Source organism: Falco biarmicus, chromosome 11 (assembly GCF_023638135.1).
Source record: "Falco biarmicus isolate bFalBia1 chromosome 11, bFalBia1.pri, whole genome shotgun sequence".
NCBI classification, from domain to species: domain Eukaryota; kingdom Metazoa; phylum Chordata; class Aves; order Falconiformes; family Falconidae; genus Falco; species Falco biarmicus.
Window position 1 is genome coordinate 29,327,837 of NC_079298.1, and position 19,280 is coordinate 29,347,116.

A 19,280-nucleotide genomic window follows, 5' to 3' on the forward strand; every position below is an offset into this window, starting at 1 on the left:
GTTGCATGAAGAGTTCAACCTTTTGGAAGCTGCACGATTAAGCCCGATGCAGTCAAATGCTTTTTTTTTTTTTATAATTAAAAAGGTTTATCTTAATAAAGGAACCCAACTACACTACAGACACCGAGCCTCCATGTATCTCTCAAAGTATTTTATGCTTTTCTATAGAGAACGGGGACACAGACACATACACACCGGGGGGAAAAAAAACAGCAAAAGCCTGGAACAAGAGGTCTTGGCCTTAATACTGCATAGCTGCTTCACATAACTCAGCCAGCAACAGAACAGAAAACAAACCTGTGAGCTCAGGTGTGCAGGACCACAGCAACAGTCTGATTTTACCGGAGCCAGACACCTGAAATCTTCTGCAGATTTCAGCCATCCCCTGAGATTAAGGCTAGATGATTCGATGACAAGTAACCAAGCGTGACAGAATAACTGACATTCTTCCGAACAGCTTTCGCAGGGAGATTCAGAACACCGGGACTGCATGTTAAGTATCTGCTATGACTGGCTAGATTCAAACCATAATACAGGCTCGAGACAATACATAAGCATTACCTATGTAGACATAAGTCTACAGCTAGCTTATGTCGATGGTAGAAAACTAAACGGACCAAGTACCTAGAATTTAAGGGGTAATCAATTCTCCTACAACCAGACATAGCCAGGAAAACACACACTTTCGCTTTTACACCTTAATGCACGGGTTACAGCAAACAGCAGTAGATAAAGGAGCTCCTTAGTACTGTTATTCTTAAAGCAACTTACTCTGCAGAAAACAGGCTGAGCATACACGGGTGTCCCTACACAGATGCCCCATACTGCAGTCCTGCCTTGGTAAGAATAGTTTGCCTCACTCTGAAGGGTCCCAAAGTGCTTCAAAAAATTAGATGAGTCCCATCACCTGCTACTGAAATGCAGCCGCCTCTTCTGTGGAGTGTGCCGTGTTACTGCATTCCACCACAGAGAACAAATGACAGGCATTTCAAACCACTGGGAAATGAATCTCCAGAGTCGGTAAGGAGCGAGGCTGGCTGGAACAGGAGGGTTCATACTGCCACTCAGAGCTGGGAAGGCAGATGTGAAACGACAGCCAACGACCAGGTTTGTAGGCTTCCTCATTCATTCAAAAAATCCAGGCTCTTGAAACCTAGTTATCAGATTGCCTTTGACAGCAGTGGTAGCTTCAGAACTGCTGACCACAAGACCTCTTGAGAAAGGAAGCTCCCTACACATTTTTTTTTTTTAGTTTAAAGTTCCTACTAAAAAAACCCCCAGAGCTTAGAGAAGGTCTACATTCAGCTGTTAAAGGCCTGGCTACCTGCTTTGGGTCCAGAGGCATTTTAATTAAGACATGATTTGTAGACACATTCCTGCCCTACAAGCTGTCAAGACTGAACTGGTGTTAACAGCACTGCTGTTCAAATACTAACCTTCACGTCTCGTTCAGCCTTCATCGCAGCCTGGGCCTGATTGCCTCTGGCTCCAGATACTGATCCACAAAGACCTCTGGCCACAGGCGGTAAATGAGGGTGGCTCATAAGGCCTGTGGTCATCTGAGACGGCATCTGACTATGCAGTACTACTGGCAGCCTCTGAACAGGCGCTGGGAAGGTGTTAGTATATGGGGCTCTTACCAATGGAGGGAGCAGTTTAGGCTGAGAGAGGATCTAAGTGGGGGAAAAAACAACAAAAAGAGACATTTTGCAATTAGAAAAACTGCCAACTAGACTGCACGTTGGCATTCCCTTAAAGGGGAAAAAGTTGCCGCTCTGCTGTCACACTGACGTCAAGAAAATAGGCTTTTATGTTAAGAGAGGCCACGCTTGAACTCTGGAAAAAAACAGCCCTGCAGTGCGTAAGGGAGAAGACCCACGCAAAGCACTGGAGGCATCGCTAGCCAAAGGCAGCCCTGGAAAGGCTAGGTAGCTTCTGCTAGTGGCAATCCAAATGTCAAACCTCAAGTCCTGCAGTCAAACACTCCAAACGCTAGAAGACAGGCAGAAATACCTACATTTTTAGAGAGGCTACATTTCCCTAAGCAGCCTGGCTACATACAGTTGCCCATTACAGGGATGCACCACCCCTGTAAACTGCGCTCCCTGGAATGCCAGAAGCAAATCAAACCCTTTGCCAACAGCCCTGCTTGGTACGGACTGCACGACACTCAGAGGTCCTTTCCAACCTCAACTGCTTCATCAGTCCTTCAGAGCTGCATCTCAGACAAACAACCGCAAATCTGCTGTGTCGTTATAGACGTTTAAAATATGCACTGGGACCCTTGGAGACACAAAGCTTCTCCCTTTCCCCAACCAAATGATCTGTTTTTGCAGGATGACATGCATTACAACTGCATGGGGAAGACAGCAGAACAACTGTCAAGTTCTACATCATTCACAACTTGTGCATGACGTAGTGTGCTCAGAACTCTCAAAATTAAACACGCCACAAAATCTGCATTACTAGTTTAGCAAGATCAGAGAGGATTTTTTTGGCTTTGATCTTGAAATCAGTTTTCTCATGCCATTTCATTTTAAGGATTCTATTTTGTACATCCCCATGACAAAGCCTGAGGAAACAGAGCTGAGTTACAGCCACCAAGTCATACAGAGAAACAGATTTGTTTGCAGGAAGGCACCAGTCACCTACCTGTGGTGCGAACTGTGCAGGAAATGGCTGTGTCATTCTCACAGCAGCAGCCGCTGACTGAAACTGCTTCTGGTAGACGATGCTGTTCATTTTATTGGACTGATTGTTAGGACTTGTAGAACTGGCCCTAAAGAAAAAAACACCAGTTAGAATCACACTGCTTCTCAGTCAAAGGACATTTCTGTCTTTAGTTTGAGCTAGAAATTCAGTGCTCGAGGGGAAAAAATAATCTCTTAGAGGAGCTGGTATCTGATATTCTTCTGTATCTACTACTAGTTTCAAATGTAGACAAACTCAGAACTTAAGAATACAAAGAGAAACCACAATCAGAAATACTTGGGATATGTAAAAATTCCAGTGCAAAGTCTGTATGAAAGAGACATTTCCCAAAAGTATCTGTAACACACTGATGTTAAAAGTGTGTTTTCTTCCCATCCCTGCTTGCTTAGGTTCAGTCCTACCCCTTGACACTGTTTGCTGTCATGTCAAGTTCAGAGCTTGTCACAACAGGCATTAGGCACGTGCAGCAGAAGCTGTCATGTGCAGCTGCTTCCACTCTGACCTGCTGTCAAATGTTTCAAAATGCACTTGAACAGCTTTCAAGAATTCACAGAAAATGCTGTCCCTCTGCTTTATATAGCTAAGAATACGATCTTCCATTAAAACTTTTAAGAGGTGTTGAATCACCATGAATTAAATGAAGCCTGAAAGACTACCTGGGGGAAGCACACCAAACAGCCCTGAGAGAAAGAGAAAAGGGCAAACAGCTTTCTTTAGGAAATGGAGCTTGATTTGCAGACTTCTCATGAAGAGTGTGTGGGTGATACACAACATAAAATGAGCAGCGGGGCACCAGCTGCAAGGAAGCCAGCTAAACTCAATACACACCAACATTTTGTAAGCTTAAAGAAGTCTGTTTAGTTTTCACCCTGAACTCTTGTGATCTAGTATGCTTTTGTCAATCTCCCCAGCACCTCTACACTTAAGAGCAAAAGCTTATGATAAACCCTGCCCTGGCTGCTAGAAAGGACTTCTTGTGTAGAAGAATCTTTAAGATAAGTACCATCAAAGTCAATTGTCCTAAATGCTCACTAGCTTGCAAATTCAAGTTTCTTCCTCCTCACCCCTTCACTTTGTTTCTTAGGTGAAGTACTGGAGGTATGACTCCAGCACTGAGTTCAAGCTGTCATTTCTACTTCCCTAGGAAAGCCTGAACACTGTCAGTCTGCTGCAGTGAAAGCCAGAAAATACGGTCACTATGCACAGAAGCGCAGCTTTCAAGAACAAAACTATCTTGAACCAAAGTTCCATATTCAGGTTCCTTCTGCCCACTAATGACTTCATCCACAAGCAGCCCAACAGATCTACCATGAAGTGCATGTGCATATGAGCCAGATGCTGGTAATTCTGTCAATTAACCAAGCAAACCTGCAAACATCTTACTAATTTCACTTGAGAAGATTATAGGTCTTGCAACAATTTAAAGTTCTCCAATAGAACTGTTGCCACAACTGTGGTGTAAGCCTTTAAGTGTTTTTATTTTGAGCACTGCAATTAAAATAAACTGTCTTGGAGTTTTATCCCAAAGTACTGTGCTTTCCTGGTACAATCCCAGGTCATTTTACATTACTTGCTTAGTTTAATTTAATCAAAAAAATATTTTTAATATTTTAATTTCAAAGCTACGTACTTCTGACCAGCTATAGCAGACCTGATGATGTACTGGAATGCTGCTTTTCATTTAAGATCAAGCATTGTATTTTTATATTAGTAGCCCCCCACCTCACACCTTTCAGAATTGGCTGCTTATGCATGACTAGGTACATTTTCTAGCTCTGATTTCAAGGAATTTTGAGCTTAAGAGAGATTTACCGGAAGGGACTGGAGGTTGGAGTAGTACTTCTACCACTAACTGGTGGTGTTCCCGGTTTAACATCAATGCCGCCTCCAAACGCCTTCAGATCCATTTCCGATATCTGAAAAACACAGCAATTGACATGCTAATTTCAATTCAAAGAGACATTACATTTACTAAGTAACTGTTAGCTTACCTCACATTTTTCTCAATTAAAATAGGTCATTTAAGTGGAGGCGAAAGCCAAATTGCACAACAGCTTCCTATAATTTGTACAACCCCAGCACCACAAGCACCTCTGTGTACAACTTTCCTGCGCTATCTGGCACTTCCAGCAATGCTACTGGCTTTCTAACTTGATAATCCTGCATAATGAAAGGGGATTTGTAACTCATTTCATATATTTGGCCCTAAAAAAAAAAAAAAATATGTTTCAGGGTTGAAATTTCCTTCCTCATCTCAGGTACCACATGAAAATATTTAGATAAAATCCTGAAAAATGCTGAAGAAAAGAATGCCATAAAATAATCCAGTTCTATAAAAAAACCAAAAGCACAGCGAAACCAGCTGTCATTCATGCAAAAAAATCTTCACACTTGGAGCAATGAGTCTTGCATGTTATTTTGCAGATATGCTCAACAGAATAGATTAGTCTCTGGAGCAGTATCTTTCCACACAAGACCATGAAGCATAACAGCCCCAATAAATCAGTTAAAAGCGAGTGGCTGTTTTAAGTTGACTTTCTTCAGCAGGAACATGATGGAACCCTTAACAAAGGGCAGAAAAGCCACTTAAGGCCACCATCCACCCCACCGCAGTTCCTCCTCATTCCTTGCTGAAATGCACAATCGTTCTCCAATGACAACTGTAGCAAGAAATACGCTGCTGCTTGGAAGATGGGCTCATAAAAATTATAAAGGTGAAAAGCTTTGGCCAGATCCTATATAGCTAGAAAACTGCATGGTGCAAGTCACCACATATTCTGGTGGGTGACAGTATGAAAACTTCATCTAGGCGATGTGGAATTGTGGTTGTCACTACTGTCCAAGACATGGAATTAATGCCCAAGAGAAATTTTTCTTATCACAGCTGTAAACCATGGGGACAGCAGGGTCATTTTACAGTCAAAAGCATCCTAAAAGTCTAGGCCACAAGCTGTAAAGATTTCAGGTGCAGCTCCAGAGCTAAATTGTTCCCTGCACTGGGAAAAGACCTTGCTGTATCTGACAGGAAGCTTAGCTGTGTTCACATCCAGTGTTATCACCCACTGCTCACCTGAAAGTATGCTGCAACTGCGTTGTGCTGCACACTATCCGAAAATCCCAGGTGCCTGTAAATCTGTGATTCCATCTAAGACAAGAGACCTTGTGATTGGAAACCAGCTCCACACATCCCCTCATTACCAATTACCACAGCAGCTCCAAATAAAGGAGAGAATTCCCTCCTAGGTATTCAAGTTTTATCTCCTTACTGGAGCTGTCACTCAAGGAGTCTTCTTCAGCTGCAAGACCAGCTTTTTTTTTTAATATACATATATTATTTATATTTTGTTTTTTACACATCAAAGGTCCTGCCTTGCATACAAGGCTATGTTCTCAATATGCACCTTGCTGTGCTATTCAGAAAAGCAGATCCCTGGCAACATTACTGAAGTTTAATTCTGGTTTAAGGTTACAGCAGATATGGTGTCCATTGAAGCTCCTAAAATTCCAGTTAGATCCCATACAACTTGCTCCAGTATGAGATCAGAAACAAAGAAAAAAAAAACCACCAAAAAAAGAATAAACATGCATGACCAGAATTAGAAGCCAGCCCTGACAGAGTAATGTTGTCGGCCTGCTGCTCTAACAATGGCTCTGTACTATTTTTGACATGGATTCTACATGAAACATTCTACTAATCTGCAAAGTCATTATCAATCTAGGTATTCCTACGGTGTAAATGGACTACTATCAAGTTAGCTACAAAAACCTCAGCTAAACCTTCGCAAAATGCACAGACCCAGTCACCGAGGAACTAACCTTGACTGGATTTTACCTTCCCCTCCCTACCTTTTAAAGTGAAGGCAGATTTTTAGATGCAAGAATGCCATGCTGCTTCTACAAAACAGCATACAGCTGCTCTTTGTATTGTTTTGTACCGTACATCTACCAATACTGTTACCTTTCCAGTTGCAGCAATCATGCTGTGTTGAGTTCCTGCTGGGATTAATCCTCTGAAAGGCTGGGTTACTTGTGCAGGTCTGCTTAGGTTTTGAGCCTGCGCTTGTGGTGGTGTGTGCTGTAGTGGTGGTTGTAAAGACTGGGGTAGGGCAATAAGTGGTTGTGCTGTGGATCCAAAGTTGGGCAAAGAAATCTGCGATCCTGGCAAAGGTACTGTCACCTGGAAAAAAGTACAAAATCACCAGTAACATATACACAAGGGCCATTATTTAACTTTCTTTACTAGCTCTGTGATTTCAGCTATGTTGAAGTTAAATGGCTTAATGAGTTCATCCATCTACCCAGAGAGCTGCAAGCAAATAAGTGAATTTGTTGTTTAGTTTGTATTTATCAGTTCTAATGGCACTTGGGTCTTTCCTTTTCAGAAACAAAACTGCATGGTAGCTCCTAACTCTTAACATCCTTCACCATGATTTCATTGTATGAAGTACTAAGTTTAATTAAACTCAGAAAATAGAAGTAGAATGAAATAGCCAGTTGAAAAGGATGGATGGGATTATTTACTTCAAGTATTTTTAGTCATCGTGAGGACACTGGGATAGAAACTAGATTTTAAGTTTCCAGGAGTCTCAAAAGCCAGCAGTCAGAGCTTAAAAAAACACCCAAACCTTGGCCTGTCCCCCGCTTGCATTAACAGGGAGTGCTGTAGGCTGAAAACACCACAGAATGGCAGTGATAAATGTGAAAATACCATAGCAGTGACTTGACTGGCACGTGTTACTGCATTTCCTAGTCTGACCATCAATCCACAATGTGCAAAATTATATTCCGAGTGTGACTTGAAGAATGATATATTCTCCAGATTTGAACTACTTACTAGCGTTCTGCTCTGAAGGGTAACAGATTAAAAGTAGAGACAGCCAAGCTTGAACACAGTAAAAGCACTAACCCTTCTAAAAGGGCCTTAAAACTTTATGCTAGATTTACAACAGATGACATCCAATTTCTTAAGACTCTTCTAAACTTCTGCCTTTTCATGCGTATGAAGTAGGCTATAATAAACCAGTCCATCATAAGCTTCTTTTTGTTTTAAAGCCACTTAAAAGAATTGAACTAGAAGGTGGGAACTATTAGATAGCATCCTGTAAATATGACAGAATGCTTGCACACAGCAAACTAATGGCTATTTCACAAAAGAATTTGAAAAACTTGAAGTCACTGGAGTTACTTTATAAACCTCCTGATGTAGGTTACCGGTTACTAACTTGGTTGTCCTGTTTGCCTGTGTGATCATTCATCTGATGACTTCTCATTTGTTTTCTACATATCTGATATCGTTGACATACGTAGCAGCTCTGAGGTTTCACCTCAATGAGATCTGCTGTTAACAACTAGGCTGCACTAAGCACCTGGAGTTTGTTTGTGTGTCCCTCCACCATCACTAACTGATACCTGCCCCCCATAAAGGCAGGTATGTCTCAATCAATTAGCAACATCACTATGCCAATCAGATCTTTGCCTGGCACTAAAAAATGAACTATTTAAAAGAAGGATGCCAGACAAATAATCAACATGAACTTGTAGGCCCTCTAACTTCTCAGCAATTCACTTTTTCAGTGCTGCTGCAGTAGCTCTCCTTTGCTATCAATTTTTAATTCTTGCATTTTGAAAGTATTAAAGATTGTCTCAGCCCCTCACCTCCACCCCAACCCCACAAAACCCATCAACAACAACATGCTTTTAAGAAGAATACAATTTAGGAAATTTACCATGCCATAGTTTACCTGCTGGAGAGCACTGGGAGACTGTGCAGTGTTGTAGAAACTGCTCTGGCCAGGCTGTTGAACTTGCCCAGAGTACAGATTTGAAGCCTGAGTGAGTGTAGCTCTGGCCTAGGAAGAGTAAGACACACCATTACATTAAGAATAATTAGGAGTGCAGTTCTGAGACAGCATGGCATGTCACTCTCTCTTTCAACTAGTACAGTAGAAACCACAGCATAGGAAGCTGACAACTGAAGGTTTCAGCTTGTGATAAAGCTCTCACTTTCAAGTGGTAGAATAGCCATTTATCACCTACCATAACAGAAATCAAACCTGAAGCTCCAGTTAGTGATAGGAAGCGCAAGGAGCCCTGTGGTCTGGGGAACAAGCTTCAATTCAGAGATTATGCTAATGTACCTTTATGAAATTAAAACTACATTTTTATTCAAGTGTAAGTTTCCTGCCACCTTGACTATCATGTAATTATCACAGAGGGTGGGCTTATCCCGAGCTGAGCAATACTGGATTTATTACTGCATTATCCGTATCAAACAATTGCAGAACTTTTGCATTTGGGAGCATTTTCTACCTGGATAATGTGTGTATCAATAAGCTGAGAGCCTCCCAGTCCTGAAGCTTGACTCAGTTGATGTTCATATAAGATAGGAATAGGTTGTGTGTTAGAAGTCTGTTGAAATGCCAGGCTCGACTGTGCCTTAGCAAGCTCCTGGTGTTGTACTGCTGGGAAGTTGTGTAAGGCTGTACCAGACAGAACTACTGGCGACGGCTGAGACAAACCACTTTGCATAAAAGCTTGCTGGGATCTGCAAGAGATTGAAGCATTGTACATAAAAATGCAGACAGAGCTCAACAATGAGACACCAAAAATTAAGAACTCAGGTTATATCCTTCAAATGGAATTAGAATTCTTAGCAATAATGAACAGATTTTCACCTGAGAAAGGCAGATTTTTCTATTTACTCTGCACACAACAAAATAATAGACGCTAAAGACCACAAGAAAAAAATGGCTAGGCTTTCTATTTAAAGCACACTTAGCTATTTAGATGTGTGCTAAAATAGTTTTTGCATAACTTAACTGTAACTTACAGAAGCTACCAGTTCTTAAATTTCTGTGCCGTAAGATAGGACCACTGGGAAGTACCACATGACTAGTTCCACTCAGTCATCAAGTAAACTGCTTTGTTCTCTTGACTTCACAGATCCCCACAATCCCAACTTCTAATACTTACAGGTTAAATCACTGCATGCTGAATATTGTAGGTTCCAAATGAACGTTTTAGTTTCAAAATAGTAACACAGAGACACCACAGCCTTTAATTTTAACTAGATATTCAATTCCCTTGTCACCAGCATGGGGAAGCTGCAGTTTGTTTAGAAAACAAAGACCAAAAAACTATAGCAAAGCACCACAGACAGGTTGTTTTAGTCCATCAGAAGCATTTATCCAAGTTATCTCCATTAAGGGCTAAATAGCCACATTCAGACTGAAGAATCAAGAGTTTTTAAATTAATGCCCCTCTCAAAGCTTATCAGCTCAAGAGTGTTTTTTGATGTAAAAACACTTCTCATTTTATCACCTGGTCAATATGTACCAACATAGCACCGGTCCTGTTAATCTGTTATGACAGTGACTGTGTGCTTGCCTGACGGAACACCTGGCTTAGCTTTGTCCTGTACCTTTCCTTAACTGCAAAACATTCTTACAATTGCACCCTGAGCATTGGAGAAACTTTTCTAGAACTAGAACGTATGCAGAGGGCTGTCTTCAACGCAAACAAAAACACTGACAAGCTTTTTTTTTTTCCCCCTCTTATTTTTTAAACCAGTAACCTATACATCTCAAAGCTTATCCTCCTCTGCACCTTTAATGATGTGGGAAAAGCATTCATACTCTTATAAATAGCACAACCCAAAACTCCATTAATACTGGGTTTGTGCGTGACCAGATCACCCAGAAGCATTTCTTTAATCTGGACCACATGCCAGACTGATTGTGTTTCTGCAGCTAGCCAACTGTTTGCAACAACTTTCGTCAGCTGGGGCAGGCAGGCCAAGCAGTATTTGATCCAAAGTCAGCCAAGCACAAAGTCAGGGTACACATGCAGTGAATTAAACCTTCCATGGCTTCAGCCCTCTCTGTTGCAACAAGCAGGTATTTTCTACAGCACACTCAAAACATTGTAAATAAATTTCCAAAGAAACTTTCTCAAAGTGAAACTAAAAAAATTTGTCAGAATTATACCACTGTGAATGAGTTTTGATAGGAACAGCAAGGAAGCTCTGGAAAGGCTTACAATGAAAATCTGTTCGACTATCACTGCGACCTGAGAGATCTGGGTCTTCCTATTATCTTTTGTAGCAAATACAGAAAACATTTATTCTAAAACATAACCTGCTATCCCCTACAGATCTGAAATCAAGTTTCTACCACGTAGGGGGTTCAAACTAGGATTTCAAAGTGTTTCAAGACTCCAATATTGGTTTGATTGCAAAATAACAAACGCAAATTACTGAATTAAATGGACAGACTCCTCTTTTTCTGTTCTCTTAGTATGAAAGTGATGTTTTCAGCTTTTTAGCCTCGCTTACTAAAAATACAAATAATCACGCATTTTTGAACCCATAATTTTGTAACTACATCTGTGCATGCAGACTAGCCAGACAATCCGCATACAGAGCTCTCTCTCAGCCAGACAGATGAAAGATGTTGGGGAAGACAGGAAGATGAGGCAGCTATTAAGCACAGAACACAAGTATGCAGGGAAGCAAGTTCTATAAATTCTGTCACTCAAAAACCAAAGAAATTTGCATATGCTACCTACCTGTAAGGTTGTAAGGAGGAGTTGAACAACTCTTGGGCTTGTGAAACAGCTGGTGCTGCTCCTAAACTCAGCTGAGCTTGATGCTGCCCTTGCAGAGGTGCATAGATGGGGATGGGGATTTGCTGAACTGAAGCAGGCTGCATAAAAAAAAGAAACCACTAAATATCCAAGGACAAAAGTCATGTGGAAAAGCTACAGTCATGTGTGAGCCAGGATTTGTGTAACACTATAAAAAGTAAACAAAGAATATCAAATCCCAAGGCTGCACGCAGAGCTGGTATTGCTTGCATTCAGAAAATTACTTTCTAGTTGAATTTTACACTTTTCCTTGCAAATAACCAGCATAAACAGAATGGAATCATTTAGATTTGCCTACGAAACAGACTTGCACTAAGATGGCCACACAGACACTTCCTGTGAATACGTACTTTTACATAAAGTATATCCGTGAGTGAAAGCTTATTCTCTCAGCTTTCATGACAAATGCTTTCATTCTCAGGAACAGCAGAAATCAAACAAATATAAGCCTGCATGCACTAGAATGAAGTATCAAGGGTAGGCATGACATCATTTTTGCAGAGTCTTTAGTCTCACAAACCCCTGCCCCCCATTAGCTCCTCAGTAGAACTTTTAACAGCAGTATGGACAGGGAGGGGGGAGGGGAAAAAAAACAAACAAACAAACAACCCCAAATACCTGAGAAAGCCCTGGTTGAAAGCCTTGCTGTTGGGCCAGAGAAGGTGGTGCCAAACGTGCATGTTGGGTATTGAATAGATGACTTGTATCCATATAAAATGCTGGGATTTGAGCTGCAGCACCTCAGGAAGAGCAATACAATTAGTACCCAATTCCAACTATCTCCCCGCTAGAAAGGTTTTCATCAAGAATTAGAGATGCAGCCACTGTCAGTGCCTCCCAGTGTGACAGCTACCAGAGAGATAGGAGAACAGAACTGGAGAGCTGCGTCCCTAACCAGCTATGGGATCTTCTCCAATTTGCCTCCAGAATCTACTGCTCTTGCATATGCATCTTCAGCCCCATACAGGTTTTGGGAGATGAGCAACAGATTCTGGCCAAAGCCAGTGTTTTGGTGAAAGAAGGGGAAGAACATGCTACACTGTCACGTAATGTGTTAATAGGGTAACTATACGTGGGGCTTTGTTAAAGGAAAATGCCATGATTCTGAACAACTGTAGCACTTTAAGAAAGAAGTCAAGACTAAGCCATTCTTGGTATTAAGTGGTGATTAACAATTCTGCAACAGAAAAATGGCGTATCAAGAGATTCAAACTTGGGTTCCTCAAACTAACACCACAGCATTATCTTTGTCCTCACTGACAGAAGCTTGCATATTTAGAGCAGACAATTAGTGAATATTTGATTACAGAGTGCTCTCCATCATTCTGCCTTTACTGCAGATAAAACCAGAACTGAATTAAACTCTTCAGCTTCAGAGCTCCCAAAAAAGCAGACACATGGCTTCTCAGCAATAAACACTATTACCTGCTGCAGACTGAGACACATAGACCTGGGGACTTTGCTGTTGCTGGGCAATGAGGGATGGCATGCAGCTGAGCTGGGAAAAGTGACTGGCAGAAGCTAGGCTGCTCGTCTGCAACTGCTGTGGTTTCACTTTACATATATTAGGTGGGTCTGAGGTGCTTGCAGTCTTCGTACTCAGTGAAGAGGTTGTGTATGTTCCAGCCCCTATGAGGAGGGAAGCAAGCAACACATTATAAGACAGCTGAAGGTATTTCAAAGCCTCATCTTTCAACGGTCAAAGTTTTGGGTCAGTTCTGCAAGCGCAGTCACAAATGGTAAAGAACACTGAAACCTAATGCAGCTGTTCCCATCAATGTAAAACTGACAGGCAGGACAATTCTGTTAAGTTCACTATAGGCAGTGCTGCAACCATAATACATCTCCCTTCTGAAGTACAGAAAGGAGCATATTCAAATACTGAAGTAGAAATCTTGGTTAGTTACACAACATTGTGCCTCTCATGGTTGATGGCTGGCTCCAAAGAAAGGTCTTTTTCAAGTACTTCAGCTGAGATTTGGGCATACATTCTAACATTCCAAGGTGTGAACGTTTAACCAGATAGAGCACCTTTTGTTTGCTGCAAGAACCAAGGTGGCAACCAGTAGTGTGTGTGAAGAGCAGCTGGACATTTGCTCCACCTAGTGCAAAGGGGTTTTTGGTATGAGCTGTTGAAGCTCATATGACACAATGACAGTAACATCACAGTTAGCTGAATATCGGAACTACCATCTGCTCTAAAATCTGCTTGCTTGCCTTCATTCAGCTGAACAAAATGAAACCAATAAGGCAGCCGACAGGAGAAGTTTGCCTTCTCTTTCAAGTCCATGTAAGTAGCATAGGCAGAGAGATGTCATTTTAATATTCCTTTCAGCTGACTGAAGTGAAGTAGGTCAAGTATCTCCTTGTTAGTTAGTATCTCCTTGTTGGTCAGATCTGACATTTCATACTAGCATAAAACTTCTGTTAGCTTTGCATTAAATAATGCCAAAGGGCATCTAATCTCTTGAAAAACTTAACCAAGGAACAATACAACAGGATGCTACAATCGTGACATCTGGTACCTGTTAGCGAAGTTGTTGGTGTAACTGAGGCCACAGGAATAGGAGGCATTGATGCACTAGAGAAAGAGCTGTAAGTACCGCTGCTTGGCCCAGTGTTGTTGCTGCTGCTGCTACTGCCACTGCCACCAGCAATGGGAGATGCTGCTGAAGTCACCGGTGAACTCTTCTCCCCCATGTTTGGGGAATTCTCCCATGCTTTGCGTGCAGACTCCATCTATGTAAAAGAAAACAAATTTCTTTATCTATTAGGAAGTTCCAACAAGTCAAACAGTTTCCTCTTAACAGTACTTTTGAGTTCAAAAGGCAATTCAGGCTTCATGCGAGCCTCTCTTAAAAAAAGTCACCATAATCGTGCAACTCTGTTCATGCAAAAGCATACAGCCTTAAGTTGGAGCTTCTTATCTGTTCCAACTGCACACGTGCACAGTTCATTGTTTTAACATTCAATACTCAAAAGAGAATTCACTCACACTAATTTGGCTTGGGTTTGTTTGACATAAAGAGCAAAAGAAAGGTAAAAATCTCTCTAAGTATGTCTATGAGGTTCTTTACTTACAAGTTATTTGGGCCACTGAAATGAAATGGCCCCTTGCTTTCTTGGTAAATCATCCATTTTGAGCAATCACCAAAAATATCTAATGCACACTTCAGTAAACATGACTGTAGTCAAGTTTAGATTTCCAAAGCAACTGCTGTTCAAGAAGCAATCATGAGCTGACAGCTTGTGCGCACTGCTTTACATTAATGCTAAAAATGCTTCATGCTCCTCTATTTCTATAATAATGTTGAATTTAAGTCTTGCACAGCAAGGAAGATGAAACTTCAATTGAAATATTTTATACACAACTATCTTTCACCAAAAGTGGAAAGAACTATTGTTTCACTGCAGCCAGTAACTATCAAATTATTGCTACATTAGACACGCAATGCCAAAACTGAACTGAGGGACACTTGTGAGGGACTACTGAAAAGGAAATACAAATGCTCAGACCACACTATTTAAAGGCTTGAACACACAGTCCATGGATTTCTCTACAACCTTCAGCTGTCCCCAGTTGAAACAAAGATTTTGCTAGTACAGCTGGATGCCATAGACTGAAACTGCTCATCTGGCAGACTGTAAGGTTCTCAAGACCAGGTGCTGTCTTTAATGGTATATGTAAAGGGACAAATATATACTCACCAACAAATTGACCTCACTACCTGCATCAATAGAGCTCCCTAACTGAGACTTGCAGTCTCCATAAGTCATCCTTTCAACCTACCCTGTTGTACATGAGGTAGGCAGAGTCTGGACAGACTGAACATGACTCAAGTTATTTGTCTAGATGTTTCAGAAGTGATAAAAACCCCAAAACATTACTGAAAGAACTGGGTAACAGGTGATCAATACACACCCATATTGGGGGGGGGGGGGGGGGGGGGGGGGGGAGAAAAAAAAATAAAAGAGTTCTGCATTCCTCAAAAGAGTAAAGATAAACTTTGTTACGTATTAACTCGTTTGGAGCCAAGTCACCTATTTTCATTTTTGAGGCCACCTTCCCCAGCAAGCAGTCTGTTCCCCCTCCACAACATTTCAGACAGGGCAAACTTCAAAATTTATTATTCATCTGCTGGAAAGGGTTTTGCTTAAGGTGGGGTACAGGTAACACTACAAGCTCCTTTCTGATCGCCACAGGCTCTGGTAAGACAGGGTAATGCACTGGTACTAAAAGAAAGTGAAATACCACCTGTGAACATCTGAATAAAGAAGGTATAGAAGCTCCTACCATGTTCACCAAGTCTCATGATCTCCTGGAGAAACTACCGATACCAAAAACTGGAGTCTACATACTGTATTTTGTCTTCAATTTTCCAATTTGCAATAAAAGACATGTAACAGAAATCTGAGTTTTCTAACAGCTTTGCTCTTAGAAAGCTCCTTAACAATCTTTAACTTCTTAAGCCAGAAAAAAGATGTAAAAGACACTGGTACCCTAGGAGTGCCTACACAGCACCACCTACAGACCAGATATGAAGGAGTAACAGGCTCTAAATTAACTGAGGCTGGGGAAAGCGCTGTAATTTCACTGATCACTCAGCTGTGGGAAAAGGAGAGCACACGTTGGAGATCATGGTTGCTTGAGGCATCTTTTCACCGCTGACCTGCTAGGGCCTTCACATGGCAATAAAGGCCCAGTAAGTATACCCAAAAACTTAACTGGAGACAAGTACCAATGTGCCTTAAGTACACCAAAGCTTAAGTGAAGAGAAAAACAAAGTTGAAATGTTTCAGATTCTGGACCAGATGCCTACACAAGAATTTTAGATGGAACCTTGGAACATGGGAGAGGGCCAGGCAGCTCAGCTGAATATTGCTTTGGACTTTCTTTTGCTCAGCTCCTTACCTACCAACAGTCCTATCAGCTAAGTCCTTAAGACAACGTCTGCCTTAGTAAAGATGTCTTCAGCAAAGTTACTCCAAAGAAACAAGAGATCTCAACAAGCCTTCCCATGCGAGCACCTTATACCTGCACCTTGGCAGAATGATGCCACGTAGTGGGAGCAATTGTGGCTGAGTTCCCCTGCTGTGACTCCTCACAGACAGTCTGTGATAGGGGATGGAGGAAAGAGGAGGTGTAAGGATTATTCCTTTATGGAGGCAGAGCCTGGAGATTTTGCTCCTTTAGGAGAAGGATCTAAACGCTTTCCTCTCTGCTGCTCCAGAAGTATCTTTAAAAAGAAGCAAGTATTATGTTGCAAAGGATGACATAAAGAGCAGCTCTGCTCTGTAATGAATCAGAAGGCCTGTTGTGAAAGTGATAGTATCTCAGTCCATGCTGCAAAACAAGCCTGTTGCCTTCAGCATTTGCAAAAGGGAGTCAGAGCTCCAGTGGCTGGAATAGAGAAGTTAGAGACAAAGCTGCTTTCAAATGCCTTTCCATTCAGATTTTGGTCAGAATCTTCTTCAAGGTAGCCTCAAACCACAGATGTTTGACATATTTTGTTAGCACACATCCAAGGTCTATCATCCACTGAGAAAGCAATCAAACCACCAACACCAGAACAGCAGAAAGAAACTGCAGTATGAATGACAAATACCACAGTTTGCTTTGTAACTGAGCAGTGTCACATTCTCTGCAGCATCATGCTATAGTAACATTCCTACCTGCATTACATGTGAATCAGATATCCAGCTGCTAAAGTAGTTAAGAGACTGCTATTTTAGAAAAGTGCTTTCAGGCGCCAGAAAGTCAGATTATGGTAACTTATTACATAAGAATGCAATAGAAAACCAGATTTTTGTTAAATTAGCTGTCCCTCTTCAGCCCTCTTCCAATTTTTGCTGGTCTATTGTTTTAAAAGTAATGTTATTCCCACCCCCCCACCCAGAAATAAGGTGTTAAAAAAAGAAAAGCAAAGATTCAACGAGAGATCATTAATAACTATCATCTGTAGAGAACGCAAGCAAGCAGCTGTCAAACCATGCCAGTGAGACAAGTCTCACTGGGATTGACAAGCAATTTTCTCCAAAGTGTTAGTTCCACAACCAATCCCTAGTTTTTTTTAATCTTTTAAAGTTTTAGAGAAACTAAGTTCAAACATCACTCTTCCTTAATACTAGAAGCAGCAACAATATTTCTACTTGTTCAGACACCTGCAGTCACAAACACAAAGCAGATCTAGGACACAAAAAAATAAAAATAATTAAAAAAAAAAAAGAGACCAACACCTTCTAAATATACAGTAGCAAAGCTACAGCCCAACTCTATGTTAGTGAGTTATACAATATGCACAGTCCAAAATCCAACAAAATGGGAAAACACCATTCCAAATATTCTACACACTTGCTCTACACTGGAGAGCAGAAAACAGAACATTTATTAACACGACAAAACACGTTCTGGCTACCTGATCAAACTGCCCTTCGTAAACACAAAACCACCACCTACATTTCATTATATAGAACTTCAGCCATCCAACTCAAAACCACATTATCACTGCACCAAAATCTTACAGCTAAGAAGAAATCAAGCTTGGCTTACAAGGCACCTCCTTACAGCCTTTAATACCAAACCAGGCAACTTACTTTAAGCTAAACTCTCAGAACACACCTCACCTGCATTCTGATGATTTGTCATGAACACTATTGTACAATGCTAAAATGCTAGGATCTTTTTTTTCAGGGCAGTGGGAGCCAAGATTGGTTGAGATGCCAAGTGTTAATGCAAAATGGGGTTAGAGAATTGTAATTTAAATGCATCCTTTGATAGTCTTGTGTTTCAGCCATCCGTTTATATGCAAAAGCAGTTCAGCAGAGGAAACAAAGGAAGGCTCTAAAAAAAAGGTTCACCAGCAAGTTCTCCATTAACTTTTTCCCCTGCATGCAAGAAAACAACCCTTAGAGGGATGTGGTACATACCTTGAGGGTGAGGTCGACGGTAGCGGGAGAAACTGGAGTTAGGCTGGAGCTCTGTTGTAGAGTCTCCCTCCTAGGGAGGGGAAGGGTGTGGGGCAGGGGCACCTGAAAGGCAGGCAACACACATCACATTCTAACTATGTCTACTACAAAAGCCCCAGAAAAGCAAAGCTCAAGCTTTATTAAGTGAGCTACAATTTCTTCAAGGCTTGAGCATTTGGCAGGGAGATTTTGGTAAAATAAGGTGAAAATCTGGTAGGCGGGGAAAGGCCATTCAGCAGGTGCTGAGGTGCTTCTCATCTCTCTTTAAGAGACTGAAGACTAAGGTTCTAAAGTTTCTATGTCTTCTGCATAAACAAATGCCAATTTTCTGCTTTGGGATTTACCTCAAAGTACCATTTCAGTTTACTGATATGCAAAAATTCTTCCCAAGCCAAGTTTGTCCCCTTTTGTACAAGTACAGTACATGGGGTTTCATGACCTTGAGTTCCAAGATGTAGTTTCTGAAAAAAGGAAGCTATAAACCTCCAAAGTCACAGGACCATGAAACAAACCAAAACAGATTTGCCATCCAGTAACTCAATTCAGTTATCTTCTCTTTGAAAAGATGAAAGACGTGAAACTTAAAGAAATAAACTTGATACAATGCTACTGCTATCTTTACCCAAGAAAACACTGATGGATTTACTAGAAGTTTTAAATGAAATGTATCGAAAATACTGCAACGGCCAGTCTATTACTGCTAATCATTTCTTCTTCCATTCAGACCACAGCTAATGGACTCTGACTGGATGAGACAAGGCTAATCCAAGAGACAGATACTGAAGCTTTGAAGCAGGTGATAGCACAAATCCTTTTGTGGCCAAGACCCCCTACCTCCTGTGTTGGAAAGCCAACTCCAACACACCACAGGGGAACATACACTAACATCATCAACACAAAAGAATTCACTCTTCTACACTAACCACCAAAGACACAAACACCACCACCACCAGAAAATC

At 41.3% G+C, this 19,280-nt stretch overlaps 1 protein-coding gene across 18 annotated transcripts in view; it reads right to left on the reverse strand.

Moving 5' to 3' along the window:
* The window catches only part of PRRC2C (proline rich coiled-coil 2C), a 75,659-nt gene that overhangs the window by 2,321 nt on the left and 54,058 nt on the right, over window positions 1–19,280 (reverse strand). For 5 of the 18 annotated variants that reach the window (XM_056356362.1, XM_056356367.1, XM_056356374.1 and 2 more), the window contains 12 exons: window positions 18,283–18,384; window positions 13,881–14,094; window positions 12,781–12,984; window positions 11,974–12,095; window positions 11,278–11,414; window positions 9,022–9,256; window positions 8,439–8,561; window positions 6,671–6,889; window positions 5,783–5,857; window positions 4,525–4,628; window positions 2,653–2,779; window positions 1,437–1,673 (listed from right to left, as the gene is read on the reverse strand). In XM_056356362.1, coding sequence (XP_056212337.1) covers window positions 1,437–1,673; window positions 2,653–2,779; window positions 4,525–4,628; window positions 5,783–5,857; window positions 6,671–6,889; window positions 8,439–8,561; window positions 9,022–9,256; window positions 11,278–11,414; window positions 11,974–12,095; window positions 12,781–12,984; window positions 13,881–14,094; window positions 18,283–18,384 — 1,899 coding nt within the window. The remainder of the gene's footprint in view (window positions 1–1,436; window positions 1,674–2,652; window positions 2,780–4,524; window positions 4,629–5,782; window positions 5,858–6,670; window positions 6,890–8,438; window positions 8,562–9,021; window positions 9,257–11,277; window positions 11,415–11,973; window positions 12,096–12,780; window positions 12,985–13,880; window positions 14,095–18,282; window positions 18,385–19,280) is intronic. The other 13 variants (XM_056356379.1, XM_056356378.1, XM_056356371.1 and 10 more) reach the window with 10 other exon arrangements.